At 42.6% G+C, this 17626-nt stretch overlaps 1 protein-coding gene across 3 annotated transcripts in view; it reads right to left on the bottom strand.

Annotated features, from left to right (window-relative positions):
* Positions 1-837: 837 nt before the first annotated feature.
* Positions 838-17626, bottom strand: part of SEMA6A (semaphorin 6A) — a 361125-nt gene continuing 344336 nt past the window's right edge. For all 3 annotated transcript variants that reach the window (XM_060235561.1, XM_060235562.1, XM_060235563.1), the window contains one exon: positions 838-2891. In XM_060235561.1, the coding sequence (XP_060091544.1) occupies positions 1702-2891 (1190 nt within the window). In that variant the 3' untranslated portion in view covers positions 838-1701. The remainder of the gene's footprint in view (positions 2892-17626) is intronic.

The raw sequence follows: 17626 nt of genomic DNA, 5'->3' as shown, positions 1-17626 counted from the left end.
CTGTAGCAGAAACAGCAGGAAGCAGTCTGCTTTATACTGCTTTCCATGTCATACACGGCAAATGTGCTATGCTTTTGTGCCTGGGTTTCCTCCTGACCAATGGCAGCCAGTTACAAACAGTGCTTATCTCCAATAGACACCCCAGAATTCTTTACTGATTAGCAATAAGAATATATCAGTATGCTGAAATTATATGAAAATATTCAGCTGGAGAGAAATGCTTCCCACAATATAGCATCTCTACTGCCAGCATTGCCCAAGGGTGGTTTGAAAACCAAATTGGCACAACTAGAAAGTCAAAGTGGAGCCATGCCTATTGCTACTGCCCTGTCTCCATACAAGCCAGCATGTTATTAGAGTAACCACAACATTCTTATGTGAGCTGCAGTCCTAAGTCTTCAGGGGAGTGAGTAAGGATGGAGATAAATAAATATCTGATTTATTCTAAAGGGGGTAGGGTAAGGTTGTACACAGTAGAGCTCACAAGATACACAACTGAGAGTGTAAGGCACAAATTTACATGTGGAAGAAAACAGTCTATTCACAGATGTATTTCCACCAAAAATAAAATAAAGGAAAAACTCGTGCAGTAGGACCAGAATCTTTGCATGGCTCATGCCAGCAAATGAATGAGTTCACGCTGTTTGTGGATTTCTGTTTGCCATCTCACATGCAAGGGTGAAATGAGATGGCAGAGAACAAGCTGGTGCCTTTACAGAAAGTATTAGATACTGACAAGACTATGCTTAGAGCAATGGGGCACATACTGCAGCTCTTGAGGGCTTCTTCTGCAGTTAACTCTAGGAAGACAAGAACTGAGGAGGGGATTTTGGTTTCTTGCTGCCTGACACAGAGGCAGGAAAGCCAGCCAGCAAAATAAACCTACATTTAAATAAATATTCCCCTTTTTTGTTTTCCAGAAAAGATATAAAACAGTCCAAACACAAAGTTCAGAATTCCAGCTCCAACTTATTTAACTCAGTGAATTTATTGGAAAAAATAAAAAGAGTTTTAATTACTCCAGTTAATGGGTTTCATGTTAAATAGGCATAATTTTCAATGTAATTTTTTTTTCCTTCTGGAGAGCTGCTCATACGATGATATGCAGAAGTAATTTCCTTAGGAATAAAAAAAAAGACAAAAGGGTGAACAATAAATAAGAGGAGTTACTTGTGTTACTCATGAAAAGAGAAGAGTAGCAGAAACCTATGACATAGCTATTGCCCAACATGGCAATCTGCTATAACCAAATGGCTGTAACACTGATGGGCATTTCACAGTACCTGCACATAGTAAACATCTGCCATAGTTCTGTTAGAGTTAGCTTAATCAATTAATTTTTTGTTGATGTTGCTTACTCCCCCCAACGTTTGTTTTTTTTTTTGCTCTCTCAGTTCCAGATGCTTTGTGCAGTTGAGAGTGAAGAATCACAGTCATCGTTTATGGGTGTGCTTTTGGCTCAATGTTTGTGGTTAGTCTTTTGAGTAAAAGAACAGTTGTATTGTGGGGTGGGTCCTACAGTTGTAAACTGTGGATTGCATGGCCCAGTTGCTAAAAAATATTCCACTTTCCCCAGAGAGCAATACATCCTCAGCTTAGCAACAGCATCTGTGTCAGCTGAAACTAGCAACATGGTTGCTGAACACTGGCTCTTTAAGGGCATATTCTGGTCATCTGTTGCTCCTCCCCACCCCACGGTGATTATGTACATGCATCGTTAGGCTTCATGGATGTGGAAAGAGGGGAAAAGGAGGGTTTGGGGGGTACATCTGGCTTTAACGATGGTGTGCGTTTCAACCCTGATCTTGTCAGTGAGTTGTATGTGGTGAGACTGGGCTGCCTAGATACAGTCACAGTCTGACCCTGAGTAGCATGAACTTGTATTGAGTCCACTCTTTGTGGGGCAGGAGGGGGATTGTCTCCCCTGCCAAAGCTCTGATTTCTGGAAAGATGGGAGGAATTAGAAGAATTAGTATTATTTCTTTTGAGAGTTGATGTCTGATGATTTCTTGTAAGTGAGTTCGTAGGGTAGTTTCTCTTATAGTCCACATTATAAGCAGAAGAATGCATTTCCAGTCGCTTGCCCAGACCACTCTGAGGTAGAGATGAGCCAGGAGGACCCAGGGAGGCTTCCCTCTGGGGTACTTTTGGTGGCATGCTATCCAGGTTTTCTACCAGATTCACCCCATGGTTGGGGCTCTTTCCGCTGAGATGGTCCTTTATGGTTTTGTACTCAAGTGTGGCATTTTGGTCCTCCATAGCCATCTGTGCTACATCACTTATTTTGGGCTGATCAACATATTCGTGCTGATAGCCTTGCTGAGAAATGGGCAGAACAACAACACTTGGGATGTGGCTGGGTGAAGCCCTTAGTGGAAGGTCGGTGGGGATAACAGGTGATGCCATAGGGGCGATATCTTTTGTACAGGCATTGATTAGATTCTGATTTCTTTCCCAATCTCTGCTGCCTCGGCTGGGCTTCCTCTTCTGCTGAAGGGTTGGGGTGGACTCTGGGGTTGGTAGAGCAGCCAAGTCCAGGTGATGCTGATCAGCTTTAATGAGCATCTTGGTAGTGCTGCCTGGAGTAGCAAGTTTGCCATTGTGCATCAGGGGTGTGAGAACAGCTTCAGGCTTTGGCTCTTTGGACTGATTGTCCCCAAAGAGACTGCTGAGCTTGGTGACACTGCTCATGGAATCTCGTCGGGAATGGGCCAGTTCCTTCTCCTTTCTCTGCACGATGGTCACATCTCTGCGTCGATGGTCACAGATGCAGTATACTATGATTCCCGAGAAGACGGCTCCCACGACAAAGGCAAGAATGACTGCAATGGCCAGGAGGGTGACAGGCACCAGTTGATCATGACCTTTGAGATAACTCTCACGAATCACTCCTGAAACAAATATCACAAAGTGGTAAGCAAAGCAGTACAGAGAAAATTGTCATGTTCAGAGATAATGAATAGAAACACTGACTGTATATATACTTGAATTTCTCCATTCTGAAAGTTGGTTTGACTTGGAACATTTCAAAGGTATTTTCACATGGCCACATGACCTTAGATTGGCCCACTGGATTGGGTTGAAATGATAATGACACAACCTAGTGAACTGGCTTTGATCCAAAGAACTACTAGAGCATACCTTCAGGGAATACTGGCCATCCTTTGAACAGCAGAACTTACTGGAGCTATACCACAAGTAATGCTCCCTCTAAGCTATGGAGTCTGGTGAGCAAAAATTCTGCTTTGTGAGCTACTGGCATTAAAGTTGTGAGCAAGCAATTTGGCTATTGCATAAATTAGTTTGCTCTGGAGTCATCCTTCCTGAGCGAAGATAAAAAAGTGTGAGCCAGAGGCTAAAAAAACTGAGCAAACTCACACTAACTCAGCTTAGAGGGAAAATGGACCACAAGATCTTTTAGAAATTCTTTTCTGTTTCAAAAGTCTAAAGCTCCTGATGTACACAGAAAAAGTTTTGTGGCTCCTTGGACTCTGGTCATTGTTTATTTGTGTGCTCAGTGTATATACATGCACAGTATGAATTCAGTTCTGTAGCAGACTTTTAGACTATTTGGACTGATACATGAATAACCCAAGGTTGAAAGCCTTTCACTATAATTCATTATATTGGTGAATTTAGACCTTGTTTTGAGCACAGATTTGCAAGTGTTTAGGTTTCTGTGTTACCAAGAAAATTGTTATATCTAACCTTTTCATCTATAGAAGAGAGCATGATTTCAATGCCAGTTCCTGAATGCTAGGTTTTGATTTAGGAATGCTCTTATTTTTTAGTACATATCTTCTTTTGTCCCTTCCTTATATTTCTGTTATATGCACATGTGGTATTTGTGGAAATGATGTGATGAATGCCGTAGGTATAGTTTCTAGTGCTCTTTCAGGAATAAACAAGGCTTACAAATGTATGCGGTGCTTTCTGTCTAAACAGCAGCTCCCTTGTGCCACATCATGAATGGCTTTTGAAGCATGCCTGAGTTTAAGTACAGTTTGTCATGCAGCATAAGTGGCAGCTGTTTGGGAAGAAAATGGAGACAAAAATTTTCTCCACATGTGGAAGCCTTGTGTGTTCCTCAGAGCACTGGGGATCACATTAATGGCAATTACTGTATCTCTTTGCCAGTCCATCATTTCCAGCCAAATATCTATCTTCATAGCTCGCATTTCCTTTTAAAGTTTCCTCCCCTAGTTTCCCCCAATTTCCTGCATCTGGATTTAAAAGTAGGTGTCCATGTATATGGATATTTTGTGCAGAATGAAACAGAAGGATGGCACCTTAACCTACACTGAGTTAAAAAATTGTTTCTTTTAAAGAACAAGAAACTTTTGCCTCAATTTCAAATGTCTTTTGTGCACAAATTATTTAAAGTGACAAAGGGAAAACCCCCAATTCTTTTTAGATAATCAAGGGATAATTCTTTGCCGAGATCTTTAATACTTCAGCAAAAACCTTCACTAAGCAAGACCTGGCCAATCCATTGTATGGTTCTGTTAAAAAATAGCTTTTGCAAAGTGTGCCACTGTAGCCTTGGCTGGGGCTCTGTTGGGCAGCCCAGTTCAAACTGGACTGCACAATGGAGCCCACAAAGGAGCCAATCCTGCACGGAGAACTCTCCCTGCAGTCTTAGTGGGGGCTGTGCTGGGCAGCCTGTTTCAAACTGGACTGCCCAACAGAGCCTACAAAGGAGCTGATTCTACAGGGAGAACTCTCCTCTCAGGCTGTGCTGGGGCTCTGCTGGGCAACCTAGTTCAAACCAGGCTGCCCAACAGAGCCTGAAAGTCATTTCAGCAATCTCTTGGAAGCAGGGGAGCGGGGAGCAAAAGGAATAACTGAAATGCATCTGTTTCAGCCTAACAGGTGATGAGTGCACCAGCTGTGGTGTTAGGTGGGAATGGATGCAGCCATTTCAGTGATCCCTCTTACTCCCCTCACTTCTCACCACAAGCCCCATGAACTTCTAAAAAACCATGTGGGGTGTTGTGGATAGGGAAGGGCATGAACCTTGGTTTGTGAACTATGACCTGGCAATTTTTGTGAGGAATTTAGGTTCATGGTTTATGCCCATCTCTAGTTGAGATTCAGTAGCTCAGTCTTAGGGACTGTACGTTGGCTGAGTAGCACTAAACAGTTACAATTGCAATACAGCCAGGTTTATACCTGAACTACTTTTCTTATTTTTCAGTTCAAAGGCTTTCACCACCAATATAGATACCACCCTGCATCAACAAAAATTAAAAACCAATAACAACTTCACTGGAAGCTCTAAAAGATTTACCATGTTCTTTCAGCTAGCCTCTGGCTACAAGTTATTAACCAACAAGGAAGTTTCTTGCTGTCTCCATCTCAAAGTCTCTTCTAGTCAAGGGGTGACACTGATAAGAATATAAGTCAAACCTTTTGAGTGACGTTTTGAATTGTGGTCCTACAGAATCAGCTACACTTGAAAGAACTAACCTTGAAAGCTTCAGACATTACAAATGTTTTACTTACACTCGTCTTTAAAGGATGTGACTGAAACCAATAGAGGAGGAAGGCCTCAGTGGGGTATGTGGGGCTGTCTGGTGGATGAAGGTGTAGACTTGAATTGTCTAGGAAAAACTTGGGTCACATGGATTACTAAAGTTTGAGAACTGCTGCACTAGGCCTTTTTGCACAGCTCAACAGAAAAAGACAAAAACAGCATGCCTGTCTTTCTGTTCATCCACCCTTACCCTCCTTCACATTAACTATTGTTCTTACGTGCCTTAAAACAGATTTTGAATGACTTTTTAAAAAAGGTTTAATTTAAACAATGATCCAGTTCATCTTATATTTCTTTCCAATAGCAGTAGTTGTACTGAGATATTCGGTTTCTTCTAAGGCAACTTTTGCTTGTAATCGGGTTTTTGTGCATGGATTCCCTTCTGGATCAAAGCCTGCATGCTCAGCATAAACCAGATGATGGCACTATTAGCTTTGGCAGAGCCAGTCATCTGTGATTATTTTTGGGGGGTGTGGGGTGGTGGTGGATATTTCTAAACAGATATCAACATTGCCAAACTGGATATTGGCATAGTCAAAGCTGATTGGTGTGAATGCAGCAGTTTATGTACACCCCAATCCTAGATGAAGACCAAGATGCATATCTGAGGATTTCTTCTACACCATACCTTCCCCTTTCCTAGTTAAACATAATGCTCCATTTAAGCAGTTCTTAACCCTTGCGTCGTGGTGACCCACAAATCCAAATTACATAGAACGGTAATCCAAGGGTTTTGGGTTTTTTTGTCCCTAGGCAAACTATGACCTTGGTACCATTCCACTTCAGTATTCTATTTTCTACAGTGGCTAACCAGATGTTTTTGAAAAACCAACAAGTGTCACCAAAGGCATAGCTGCCCCCAGTGAACCCCAAGCAAGTGACATTCTAACATACTTAGCCTTTGCATATGGAGATTACATTCCATCCTTTAACTACCCTCTCCTTCTTCATTACTCCCTCTAATTCCCTCTAAGATTATAAGAAACTCACTCTGGTAACCGTATAGACATGTCTTACTTTATCAGTATGTATATACCAGTGAAGAAGAAATATGAACAAAGGAATGACATAGAAGATACTATTTCCAGAGTTCGATCTTGGTTTCCAAAGTACAAAAGAAAGCAATGGAAAGAGCAGGGCACTTTTGGGTCCCAACCCACAGGCTGGAAGATCATACTTTAGTGTGATGTTGAAATAGCATGGTGTAAGGGTAGCATGAGTCCCTGCCCAATGCAGATTGCTTCCTACATGCAGTGGGCCCCTTATATGAATGCTCATATGCAGCAGTCCACTTTGTGTAATGCCTTCTATCCTAATGAGGGGGCAAGATTTTACAGACCATGTGCTTTGCAAAATCAAGTGCTCACACAGAGGCTCCAATTCACAGTGGAGGCTACCAGTGTAGTTGTCAGCCTGATGGCATACCTTTAGAATGCTACTGCAGTGCTTTAAGCACACCTTCAATTCCTATCATTTTTTGAGTTTATATAGAAGCAAACATGTTAAAAACACCTCATATGCCCTGTTTGTAGCAGCAAGACAAGTCTAGTTATGCTATGCATAAAACTGTATGAAGATATGGCTTATTCAAAGAGTAATTTGGAATCATATTCATAAACTATCTCTAAGTTGGACTGAAACACAGCTTCAGCTTCATGAAATGCTTAGATAAGCAGTTCTCTAGAAACACAGTTTCCGTATGATAGAAGAAGAAGAAGAAGAAGAAGAAGAAGAAGAAGAAGAAGAAGAAGAAGAAGAAGAAGAAGAAGAAATTGGATTTATATCCCGTCCTCCACTCCGAAGAGTCTCAGAGCGGCTCACAATCTCCTTTACCTTCCTCCCCCACAACAGACACCCTGTGAGGTGGGTGGGGCTGGAGAGGGCTCTCACAGCAGCTGCCCTTTCAAGGACAACCTCTGCCAGGGCTATGGCTGACCCAAGGCCATTCCAGCAGGTGCAAGTGGAGGAGTGGGGAATCAAACCCGGTTCTCCCAGATAAGAGTCCGCGCACTTAACCACTACACCAAACTGGCTCTCCACTCCAAACAGGCAGTTTAAGGTGACCCAGAGCCACCTTAGAAACCAACTAGAAACTGTCCAAATGCGCAGATCTGCTGCCCACCCCCCATCCCATACTCACCCCTTCCTCCAGCATCCACAGAGCAGCTCCCCCCCCCCAAAATAAACTTGCTTCTGGGCTCCATTGTTCAAACCCCGTGACAATTTTGCTGAACTCTAAGATTTGACAAACTTTCTAATATTTTCTTCCACAAAAAATGGGAAAATAACCATATATAAACCAGAAAGATGGGAATCTTCATCATGCCACTGTGGCCTCATAGGAGAAAGTAATTTTTTTAAAAGTATGATGGGAGTAAGGTTTTATTATGACATAATTCAAGAAGCATTTTAAGGTAGATGTTGAGATGATATAACTTAGTACACCTTCCAGTGATGTCAGGGGTGTGTGGCATATGTAAATGAGTTGTGTTAATCAGCTCCAGCAACTCTTTTTATACAAAATGACCTCTGCATGTGCGCGTGCATACACACATACACTGCCTTTTTCCCAGTGGGGATCCAAAAATGCTTATGCTATTGTCTTCTTTTTGATTTCATTCTCACAACAACCCTGTAAAGTAGTTTAGGCTGAGAGTGTATGACTGGTACCAGATCAGCCAACAAGTTTCCATGGCAAAATTAGGACTGAAACCTGAGTCTCCTGGATCCTAGGTCAACAGTCTGACCATTGCAACACACTTCGTCTAATCTTTCTCTTGGAAGCAGGACTTGGAACTGTACATGTCTGCTGTGGTATGTAAAGAAATCACTTGTAAGCCAGTTGCCAGCATGTACACATGTACATAAAATATGCATGATTTGCACAATTCCAGATTGTTCCAGTACCCCGCCACTAAAGTCTGAACTGATTCTAAGAAGTAGTTAGTATTTAACAATCCCAAGCATACAACTGGTCCCAGAAACCAAACTCAGACAGTGAAGGAAGAATGCCCAACATGTGCTCTATGACATGACAGCTCTTCTGATAGCCAGTGTAGTAAACATTTACTTGACTGTCAACTCTGCAGGGTTGTACCACGTCAAATTTCTCCAACTTTTTTGTTGTTTTGTTTTCAAAAAGCCAGGACTCATGTGTTCTCGTATATGACACTTTAAAAATAAATTTGTTCAGAAATCAGTCTCTAATAGATCAAATGTCTCTCTATGAATATTTTGTTTTGTTTTTTAAGTGGTAGCACTTTAGACCTACTTAGGTGGCGATGCTGGGCAGTTTTAATATTGCATTTGTTTTAAAGCTATTGCTATGGTGATTGTTAATACAATAAAGTTTTATGTACATAATGCTGTGAGATACTATGTAATTGCCTCCTTGATAAAGTTATTCAGGTATCTGTAGAACAGATGCAAGGATTGTGGGCTTTGCAATAGTGTTTCTTTTTCTTGAGTTCAATCTGTGAGCCCCAAATAGTTGCAACTTGTTACAAGCCTGAGCACTGGAGTATGAGCTCTCTAAAAATAGATTTCAGAACAGGCAAGTATGGAAACCATTGCTATGACTATGGTGAATGAAAACAAACAAGCTAATATTTATAGTATTTATGGTCTTCTTGAGAATTTCATATATAAAAACAGGGACTTTTATGCATACAGTATCCATGTTCCCTCATCAAAGTCAGTGTCTGAGCACCTTGCACCTAATGCCGTGGAGGACTTTTCTCCTGCTGTATTGTGAATTCCTTTTGTTAAAGTGATGTATAGCTTGCTTTCCAAAGAAATTTGTTTAAAGTGGCTAACAGTTTATCAGAATACGCATTCCAGTAACTGGAAATTCAAAGTCATTCTGAAATATTTACTCTCTAGCAGTAGGTATGGCTGTTGGAAGCTACTAAGAAAAGTTTTAAAGAGACACTCATATACAAGCTGTAGCACAGGCAAAATGGAAAATATAAATTGCTAGAGACAAGCACCAGAAAATGATATAGGCTGTTCTTGACCAATATCAGTGGAACCTCTGTAACTCTAGTCAATAAAATGTGGACCACTCTGGACACTGAATCTGAATTTGTTTCAATCCAGGCAGAATATTTTAATTATCACTAGTACACAGTTTAGTGACTGCCACCAAATTTTCTCCCAATAATGCCTGTTTCCCTCTCCCCACAAAAGGAAACTCTTTCCCTAAAAGTTAACTTTTTAAATTGTATTCAGAGCTACAGCCAATGGGAAAACTGAGAACACAATGTGGTTTCCTCAATGGGAATCTGTCGTTGTCTTCTTGTTTTCTAATATAATGTGGACCAGATGGCAACGCAATAAACCCACAAATGCTGGCATACATAGAGATGGGAGAGAGGCTTGGTAAATGAAATATGATGTGATTTTGTAAGGGATGAAGAGGAAACTGCTAATTGGGATATAAAATTTCAATGACTAAATGTGCTGTGGTGAGGAGAGACAGGCCATAAGTTGTAAATGCAGTGAGCATGGCAACTATTTTGAGCCTTACATATTGAAATGATGCCCGCTGTGGTTGGGTGGGAAGCTGCCCACTTCCATAGCTTTAGATTCAGCAGCACTGAGGTCAGAATGCCTGGCTCCCCCCCCCCCCCCAAAAAAGGTGATTTTAATCAAGGTCTACAGCCAATATTTATTTTAAGGGGGAAGAAGCTGGAGTTCCCATGCATTAAGAACCAGTGATAAGAAGTGAGTAGGGGAATCCTACGCATTACTTCAGCCAGTAATTCTATGGGGGTGCATAGTTACTGTATTATATGCTTATTGCTAACATTCAGAGATGCAGATATTGTAACTTAATTTCTCAGTGAGCACTAGGGTTGCCAAGTCCAATTCACGAAATATCTGGGGACTTTGGGGGTGGAGCCAGGAGACATTGGGGGTGGAGCCAACATCAAGGCTGTGACAAGCATAATTGAACTCCAATGGGAGTCCTGGTCATCACATTTAAAGGGACAGCACACCTTTTCAAATGGATTTCAATGGGTTGCCAATCCCCAGGTGGGGGCAGGGGATTCCCTGGTTTGGAGGCCCTCCCCCCGCTTTAGGGTCATCAGAAAGCGGGGGGGGGGAGGGGAGGGAAATGTCTGCTGGGAACTCTATTATTCCCTATGGAGATTTATTCCCATAGAAAATCATGGAGAATTGATCTGCAGGTATCTGGGGCTCTGGGGGGGGGGCTGTTTTTTTTGGGTAGAGGCACCAAATTTTCAGTATAGCATCTAGTGCCTCTCCCCAAAATACCCCCCAAGTTTCAAAAGGATTGGACCAGGGGGTCCAATTCTAAGAACCCCAAAAGAAGGTGCCCCTATCCTTCATTATTTTCTATGGAAGGAAGGAATTGAAAAGGTGTGCCGTCCCTTTAAATGTGATGGCCAGAACTCCCTTTGGAGTTCAATTATGCTTGTCATAGCGTTGATCTTGGCTCCTGGCTTCACCCCCAAAGTCTCCTGGCTCCACCCCCAAAGTCCCCAGATATTTCTTGAATTGGACTTGGCAACCCTAACTCTGTGCATCCCACAAGCTTTGGACCACACCTCCAGGCCTATTGTAAAAGTACTTTTGAAATGTAAGGAAATTTCAAAAACAATTTAGGTATGGTACACTTTTGTTTCAAAGGGGAGGAGGGACTTCCACTACGTTCATGAAACCCTTGGCAGTATCTAACTGGATGGAAGGCCCAGGGTTCCCATCAGAACTAAATGTTACATGCAAATGTGCGTAACACAGTCTGATGACCTTTTCTTTCTCTGACAAAAAGATGGGAAGAATAAATAATACTTTTGTTTTTAAATAAGTAAGAGATAAGTAAGAGAAAAGAGAACTTAGACTAGTACTTCTGACAGTGAGAGGATCTTCTTGGAGTATTTTAGCTTCTCAAGTAAGGTGGGTGACTTGCAGGGATGAGGCCTTCTCTGTTGTGGCTCTTAGGATAATAGAATCAGAGAGTTGGAAAGGACCTCCAGGGTCATCTAGTCCAACCCCCTGCACAATGCAGGAAACTCACAAATACCTCCCCACCAAGCACTGCCTAAGTTCACAGAATCCACATTGCTGTCAGAGGGCCATCTAGCCTCTGTTTGAAAACCTCCAAAGAAGGAAAACCCACCACCTCCCAAGGAAGCCTGTTCCACTCAGGAACCCTGCTGTCTTTCAGAAAGTTCCTCCTACAGCCTCATGCTCAGCTGGCTTTACTTTAGGCATCAAGTCAAAATGTTTTTTTCTTATGCTTTTTGTTGAGTTTTTCCCTTTCTATTCCCATCTTTGATTCATACTCTGCTGTTTTACTGTCCCTTTTATTATCCAGGCATTACTTTCTGATCTTTATTGCTGCTTTAAATTGTTTTTTTCTAATTGATTTCACCACTGGGTTATTTTAAATTGGTTTTTAAAACAGTAACAGTAGTGTTTTCCAGATTGCCTTAATGCTCCATTTGTTATTCCCTGATGTTACTGGTGTCCAGACAACTTTGTTAACATCCCTGTGGTGGCCTGCTTTTTCCTCATTCCTTCCCTGCTCTTTCCTAAACCAGTTTTTCCAGCAGTTTCTTTTTTCCATTGTGGAAAGAATTTGCAAGACAGCCTCTTGTTCAGAATCTGAACATTTTTTTCCACCTCATGGATTGTCACCAAAAACCCATCCAGAAATGGAGGGTTTGGGAAGAGAACTTTTGAAAATTACTTAAATGCCAGTGCAGAAATGTTTCGGTGCTGGAGGGCACCTGTGCTGAAACAAACAATCAGTCCCATTGGGAGGCCCGACACCAGCTCCTGCAGCTCTGCTTATACAGGCAGCTGACTCAAGTTGAACTGTGAAGACATCATTGGATCTCCCCCACCCCGTCCTCCCCCCAAAAAACTTTAATGAAAAGAGAAATTGCCAGCCAGCTCGAAGGATGCTGCTTTGATCTCCATCAAGTTCACCCAGGTGATCTAGCTGAGGAAAATTGACTATATGGTGAAAAGGCACAATCAGTGAGTGAGTCAATCTTCAAGATGATCTTGGAAAAAAAAGAGAATTCTGCAACTCCAGTACCTTAAAAAGTGGCTCTTGTGATGTGTAGCAGAACAATTCAGAGACAGATTGATGAAGATACACATATTAATCATAAGTCTCAGCAGGAGAAGAGAGAGCAATATTATGGTTACTTTGAATGCCAAGGATCCCATCCCCACCCCTGCTTTACACCAGAGTAAGTGTACTGAAGCCAGTGAAGCTTCTCTTGTTTAAGGACATCACACCTGCCCATGTGTTCCAGGGGAGGCTTGTCTTGGAAGCATGATGGTGTGAGATGGGTAGGGGATGAGATGGGGACTGTGCAGCCTCCTTGAGGCTGCTGAAACACTGGAATGCTTCAGCACATGCACACACACACACACACACACACAAACCCCAGGAAAAATCCCCAGAAAACCAGTCCTCAGTGTAAAGGTGAACAGATGGAACTATGATGAAGGGGGAAACCCATGTCAGTGTAAACTGATCACATCGACAGTGTAATCATCAGAACTGCCACAACACTCACAAAAATCTGAAAGGCAGCTGCAGCCCTGCAAAACGCCAGTGTCATATATTTTATGTCTTACTGGAGGCTGCATCAGTAGCAGGATACCAGCTGATTTAAATTAAACAAAGAGTTAAAGCAGCATGAATGTAATTTGATAAATGTCAAGGAAGATGAATTCCTTTATAGCTCTCTCTTCATAGAACCACATTTGAAAATGTCTTGCTTTTTAAGATACAGATCTTTCAGCTCTTAATCCTGTGCTGTAGTTCTGTTCAAGCTTTGTACTTGTTTCAGGGCTTTCTACTATGCCTCAGATGAGTTAAAATATATCCAGCTGTTTGCTGTGGGAGAGTTCACTGCAGCTGGAAGGAGCTCAGATTGTATATGCTCACATGAATATGGCTTACTGCAGAGACCCAGATTAATTTGTTCGGTATGTTTGTCATCATGAATCCAACTGCATTGCATGTTATATCTCTGATGGCAGAAATGAAGCTAGATGGTGCATTTTCTCCACACCTCACTTACCTGGGAAAATATAATTATTGTGATTATTAATTCTGAGGACATCTTAATCTTTCCTAATGAGACATCTGTGTTCCTTCACAGTGTTATGAACCTGCAGTACCACAAGACTTCTAACCCCCCTCCCCCTTCCTAGTTCCTCCTCCTCTTCCCCCTCTCCTTTCCTGCCTGCTTACAGTCAAAAGGCATCTTTTCCCAAGCCAATCAGCCAAGTAAGGGTTAAAAAAGGCATTATGGGGGGGGGGCAGCAGCCCCTGGATTCAGAGAGGAGGGGCAGGAGAAGGAAGCTACCATGGTCCCTCTTCCTTTCCTTCCAATCTGGAAACTTGCTGTGGGGGGAGGACCTAGACAGCCACCCCTATCCTGCCCAGTACCACCTGGTCCTCATCCATGCCTCATCCCCTTTGGCAGTGGTACACAGACAGCTCCAGAGCCAGCCAGGTAAGGAGGGGAAGAGGGTGCCCAGGGCAGAGTGGGTGCCCAGGGCCAAAGGGTGCCAAGGACAGCCAGCAGCTGGGAAGGGAGAAATGATCAGATGTAATATCTCAAGACAAGGGAGCTGGAATGAACGCCAGGGTTTTTAGACTGCCCAGGCCTACTTCTATGTAAAGGATCATCAACTGACAGCCGGTTTATGGTGACTCTTCCTGGGGTTTCTAAGACAAGAGGTGCACCAAAGTGGTTCTTTGCCACTGCCTGGTTCTGCAGCCAGGGCAACCCTGGACTTGGTTGCTGGTGGTCTCCCATCCAAATGCTGAGGAGGGCTGACTCTGCTTAGCCCCCCTGATCTGGCAAGATCAGGCCAGACTGGGCCATCCAGGTCCTACTGTTAACTCAGAATTCAGTGCCACCAAATTCAATGGGGCTGCTTCCCAAATAAACGTGCCTAGGATTGTCATCATCAAATTCCTCAAGGTTAATGGATTTTCAAGCATTCATTAACTTGCTTGCTTCTTAATTACCAGGTGTTGGGGAAATTAATGGGCTAAGATGACAGTATTTCTGACTGGGTGTCAGGCATGATGGTGAATAGAACTTCAATGGTCAGAGGCAGTATGGCCCTCTGACTATGGGATGCTGCTGGGGACAGAAGTGCAGGACTGCCATGGGCATCTTCAGGAGCAGTATCTGACTGTCTGGAAACAGTGGGCTGAATTTGCTGAACCTGGCTTGGGCTCTTGGGAAATAGCAGTCTCCCAGCACACAGGATCTCCCTGTGCAATCATTAAAAATTCAAGAGAGAAAGCATCTTCCTGCCTTGCACATAATGGATGACATATGTGGGATTTGCTGCCCAAAGAAATGATACTAATGAAATATGGCTTTAGAGAGGCTCAAACTTGATATTCACCTGACAATGTCTATTAGCCACCAAAGAGAAAAGGAGCCTCTATGTTCAGAGGTAGTCTACCTCTCTTTTGCTGAGTGCCAGTGGTTAAGAGTGGCAGGTTCAATCCCCCCAGTCCTCTGCATGATGCCAGCTGGGTGACCTCGGGTCAGTCACAGTTCTCTCAGAACTCTCTCAGCCCTGAAAACAAGTCTATCTTACCACCTAGTGGTGCATAAGGTTAAAAGAGCTAGAACTTGTGGCTGCTGGACAATCCTAGGATCTCTTGGCTATTCTGCGCCAATGCCATATGACAATTAATTAATTACCCGTTGTTGGTATTTTTTTTGTGTGTGTGTGTGCACCTGGAAGTCTTGTCGACCTCTGGTGACTGACCTCTACTGGGGGCCTGGAGAATATTCAAAGAGGTGGCTGAATAGAGCCTGCCTTCCCAACTTTGCTATTTCAAGGAAGTCTCCTGTCCAAATATTTGCCAGTTGGCCCTGCTCAGCTTCTAAGATCTGACCCGATCAGCCTTGCCTGGGCTGTCCAGGTCAGGGAGCAATTTCAAGTTTTGTGCTTTTCATTTTTTTCACAATTTATCTGTTTTTGAAAATAGGTAATCAGTGGGTGGGTGTGCAAGTAGTTAGCCTTGCCTAGGGTGCCAGTCTAGGTCCAGTCCTGTCTTCAGGAATGCCGGCCTCACAGGATTTTAAAGATCAACACCAGTTCCTTGAAGTATACCCATAAACAGATTGGAAGCCAGTGCAGACAGATGAAGACTGAAATGATATGGTCCCTTATGACCAGGGCTTTTTTTTTGTAGCAGGAACTCCTTTGCATATTAGGCCACACCCCTTTGATGTAGCCAATCCTCCTGGAGCTTACAGTAGGCCTTGTACTAAAAGCCCTGCAAGCTCTTGGAGGATTGGCTACATAAGGGGGGTTTGGCCTAATATGCAAAGGAATTCCTGTTACAAAAAAACCCCTGTCCTATGACCCACTCCACTTAACACTACAGCAGCAGCATTCTCCACCAACTGAAATTTCCAAACACTTTTCAAGTAAATATACTGCAGTAATCTAATCCAGAGGTGTAAACAGTACCATAGAGGCCCGATCTTTTCTGCCCAGGAATGGTCAGAGCTGGCTAACCAGTCAAGTTGATAAAATGTATACCTGGTCAGAACTGCCACCTGCTTATCCAGCAATAGGCTTGGGTCTAAGAGCACCTCCAGTTTATGGGTCTGATCCTTCAAGGGGAGTGCAATCCTATCCAGAGTAGGTGACATCTAAACTCCTGGGTTAGAGCTTCCACTCAGCAGTAGTGCTTCTGGTTTGGGATTAAGTTTTGGTTTGATCCATATGTCTTCATGACCACAAGGAATGAGAGAGTGCAATTAGTATAAATCTTTCCCTTTCCCTTCATTTCACTAGAAATATAGTGAGAATAAGCTGATCTGCTTAAACAGCCTTTGATTAAACAGTCCAGATAATAGACACATGCCTTCGATAGCATATCCTGAGATTCTTGAAAAGTTGTAATAAATTGTCAGGAAGCAAAGCAAACCAAATAGACCAGGAAGGGCAACTCTTGGCTCCCAGCAGGGCTTTTTTTTTTTTTTTTTTTTAGCAGAAATGCACAAGAAAGCAGTTCTGGCTGCCTTAGCATTAGCAGGTGTGGCCTAATATGCAAATGATTCCTGCTGGGCCTTTTCTACAAAAAAAGCCCTGGCTCCCAGAATTAATCTTCTCATAAGGATTAATGCTGTGAAATTGATGAAGTGTAGCTTGCTGGAAAATCAAACACACAGAATATGGCACTTATGGTATGTACTGTGTACCTGGAGACTGACAGCAACAAGGCTGCTGAGAAGTTAACTTCTTTTTAAGACATACAATAAACAGACCTAATCTTTTTCGATGAATGTATCTTTGAGAAAGAAACAGAACAGTAAAGAAATTCCAAGGGAAGATGGTGGGGAGGATTATAGAGTTTGTGCTGAAAGGATGTGGTTCCCCCACCCCTTCCTCCATGCATCTGGTTTCTTTAATACACTCCAGGACCTTGAATAAATTTAGTGAATATGAAATATTTTAAACTGGAGGCTATGCCTGTCTCAGCTATCTGGAGAGAGTAAGCAGTGATATCTACTCTTCCTTTTCATGTTGTCTTGACATGAGCATTTATATGGAGATAACAGGCCTCTTCAATCTCTAATGTGTTTTTAGGATCAGAGGGTTTTAATCAAAGGCAGAATGAGGAAGGGAGGGAGGGAGCTTCTGGATAACTAGGGAGACTAACCTGCCTCTATGAAAGTAACTATGTAAACAAGATCAGAGAAAATGAGCAAGGGATTGTTGCTGAAGCACACTGGAGCTGCAGCCCTTTGCATACCTACCTAGAGTTAAACCTTGTTACACACAGTGGGACATCTGCATTAACATGGTTAGAAATGCACTTCTGGATTCCTTGCCCATGTATACAAAGGCTGTTGATTTCAGATAAACCTCCCAGTCAAGAATTTTAACAAAAGATCCAAGTACATACATCGCCCTAGTTAACTTTAATGTGGGGAAGTGGAAATGAAAGTTTAATTAAGTTAAAAACTATGCTTTGAAGTGGGGCAGTAATAAACCAAAGATAAATAATATACTTTTACACCATAATTGTATTTCATCATATATGTATCT

Source organism: Heteronotia binoei, chromosome 4 (genome assembly GCF_032191835.1).
Source record: "Heteronotia binoei isolate CCM8104 ecotype False Entrance Well chromosome 4, APGP_CSIRO_Hbin_v1, whole genome shotgun sequence".
NCBI lineage: Eukaryota > Metazoa > Chordata > Lepidosauria > Squamata > Gekkonidae > Heteronotia > Heteronotia binoei.
Note: the sequence above shows the minus strand (reverse complement) of the source record. Positions and strands in the feature narration are given on the sequence as shown.